The 2,042-nt window shown below is 42.0% G+C and overlaps 1 protein-coding gene across 1 annotated transcript; it reads left to right on the top strand.

The window, feature by feature from the left end:
• Positions 1–303: 303 nt before the first annotated feature.
• On the top strand, positions 304–1,669 carry LOC112233011 (transcription factor HES-5-like). The gene is made up of 2 exons (XM_024400364.1): positions 304–408; positions 519–1,669. The coding sequence occupies exons 1-2, from the start codon at positions 349–351 to the stop codon at positions 939–941; spliced, it is 483 nt and encodes a 160-aa protein (XP_024256132.1). The 5' UTR covers positions 304–348; the 3' UTR covers positions 942–1,669.
• The last annotated feature ends 373 nt before the right edge of the window (positions 1,670–2,042 follow it).

Raw genomic sequence — 2,042 nt, 5'->3', positions numbered from 1 at the left:
TCTCTCAGATCGTTCACAGCTTTGTGGAAGTTACCTGTGGCGCTGATGTTTAGGCCTAGGTATGTATAGTTTTTTGTGTGCTATATCAACCTGCTCCCGAGAGGCACACTCTTTGTCCTCCCAGCAATAAACACTTCATTGAGCATGTGGCAGCACGGGATCTCGCAATGCCCCTCCCAGCCCTCCCATTGGCTCCAGGCTGTGAGAACCTCCAACAAGCCCAAGACCTACACATTCATGTGGAGATTTAGGAGTATAAATAGGAGGGAGAACCAGAGGGAAGACAGCACATATCCAATTGGCTCTTTACTGAGACTTCAGCTCAACAGAACTACTACTGCCACAGCCATGGCACCAACAATGACTAGACAGATTACCTACTCTGAGCAGAACCTCTCACTTACTAAGGTAAACAAATGCTTTGAATACATTCATACAGTACATTTCAATCTTATTCTATTGCTGTTAATTATACATGGCAAGTTGACTAAACTGTTCCTTGTTTTCTCTTTGTGCAGGTAAAGAAGCCAGCTGTGGAGAAGATGCGCAGAGATCGCATCAACACCAGCATCGAGCAGCTCAAGTCCCTCCTGGCTCCCGAGTTCCTCCTGCAGCAGCCTGACTCCAAGCAGGAGAAGGCTGACATCTTGGAGATGACCGTCTATTTCCTGAGCCGACAGCAGCAGGCAGGGAGTTCCTCCACCGTGGTAGCCAATGGGAGCTACTCTCACTGTGTGCAGGAGGCTGTCAGCTTCCTGTCGCAGTGTGAGGTGAAGACACAGTCCCACAGCAGGCTGCTGACCCACTTCCACAGCCTGCAGACATCCAGCCAACACAGCCAGGCTCCCAGGTCCCTCTCCCCGCTGGGCTCCCCAATAGACCAGGCCACCACCAAGGGTGTGATGAGACCCATCTCCCATCCGCTCTGGAGGCCCTGGTAGAGCAACGCTTCAGACCTTTTCATGTCAGACAAACGGAATTAGACAGGCCAGTGTATGTTTTGACAAGCATGGACAGTGGTGTTCAGAGTGACGGAGGTCTACTTCTTCTGCATTTGGCAAGAGATGCTATGTCATTAGTCTTCATCCAGATGAAGAAAGGGCATGTTTCGCCAGTATTCCTTTGAAAGGAAGGATTCTATGAAATGATTCAGATTGGTCTGGATACATACTATGTATTTGAAAATGTACACTGATTTAATAACAGTGTTTCTCTTATTTTATGTACTCGTTTGAGAACCTTAACTCTAACAGTACAGAGTTAAATTATTGTAATAACATACTTGCATTGTATTTCTAACCGATATTGAGTTGCTACTCTTTGGGTCTGTGACCACCTGTTTGTTAGAATTTGTCAAACTCTTTGTCATTGAATGATAAAATGTATCAATTTGATGTAGCTATATTATCACACAAATGGATCCAATGGATCTACACTGAATGTAAATCATGTTATGATTATGTAAAATCAATGTCATTGATAATACAGTATTCAATGTTCAAAGAATATGTTCAAAAGTTCACTGTAACTTCGAAGATACACCTTTCCTAAAGAGATTTTGTGTATTCCACAAAAGGTTTTGTAAAGAAAAAAGCTTTTCTGTGAAAAGTTTGTTTGCCTTTATTGGTTTAAATGATCACGCCATTTGGAGTGACATGCCATCAAGTGTTCGAAAATAAATTCAAAACTGCATTTTTGGTTTTATCTTCTCTGTCATACGGAGTCATATATCTACACAAAGTTCTCCACCCACATCCATTCTGATTACAACAGTAGTATGGCTAACTTTGTCATCCACAAAGTTAAAAAGAAGACCACTCTAGTTAGTATATAAAACATATTGGTTGATTGACTATATTCACAAACCTAAATTTAGATTGTGAGGAGCACCTATCCTAAAGGTATTGGTTCCTGATTGATAAACCAAAACCTTGAAACCTATTGTTGATTTGTGGTTGGACAAAACCTATGTACAGAACCATTCAAAAGTTTGGACACACCTACTCATTCAAGTGTTTTTCTTTATTGTTACTATTTTCTAC

This window comes from Oncorhynchus tshawytscha, linkage group LG16, assembly GCF_018296145.1.
Source record: "Oncorhynchus tshawytscha isolate Ot180627B linkage group LG16, Otsh_v2.0, whole genome shotgun sequence".
Lineage (NCBI taxonomy): Eukaryota > Metazoa > Chordata > Actinopteri > Salmoniformes > Salmonidae > Oncorhynchus > Oncorhynchus tshawytscha.
Note: the sequence above shows the minus strand (reverse complement) of the source record. Positions and strands in the feature narration are given on the sequence as shown.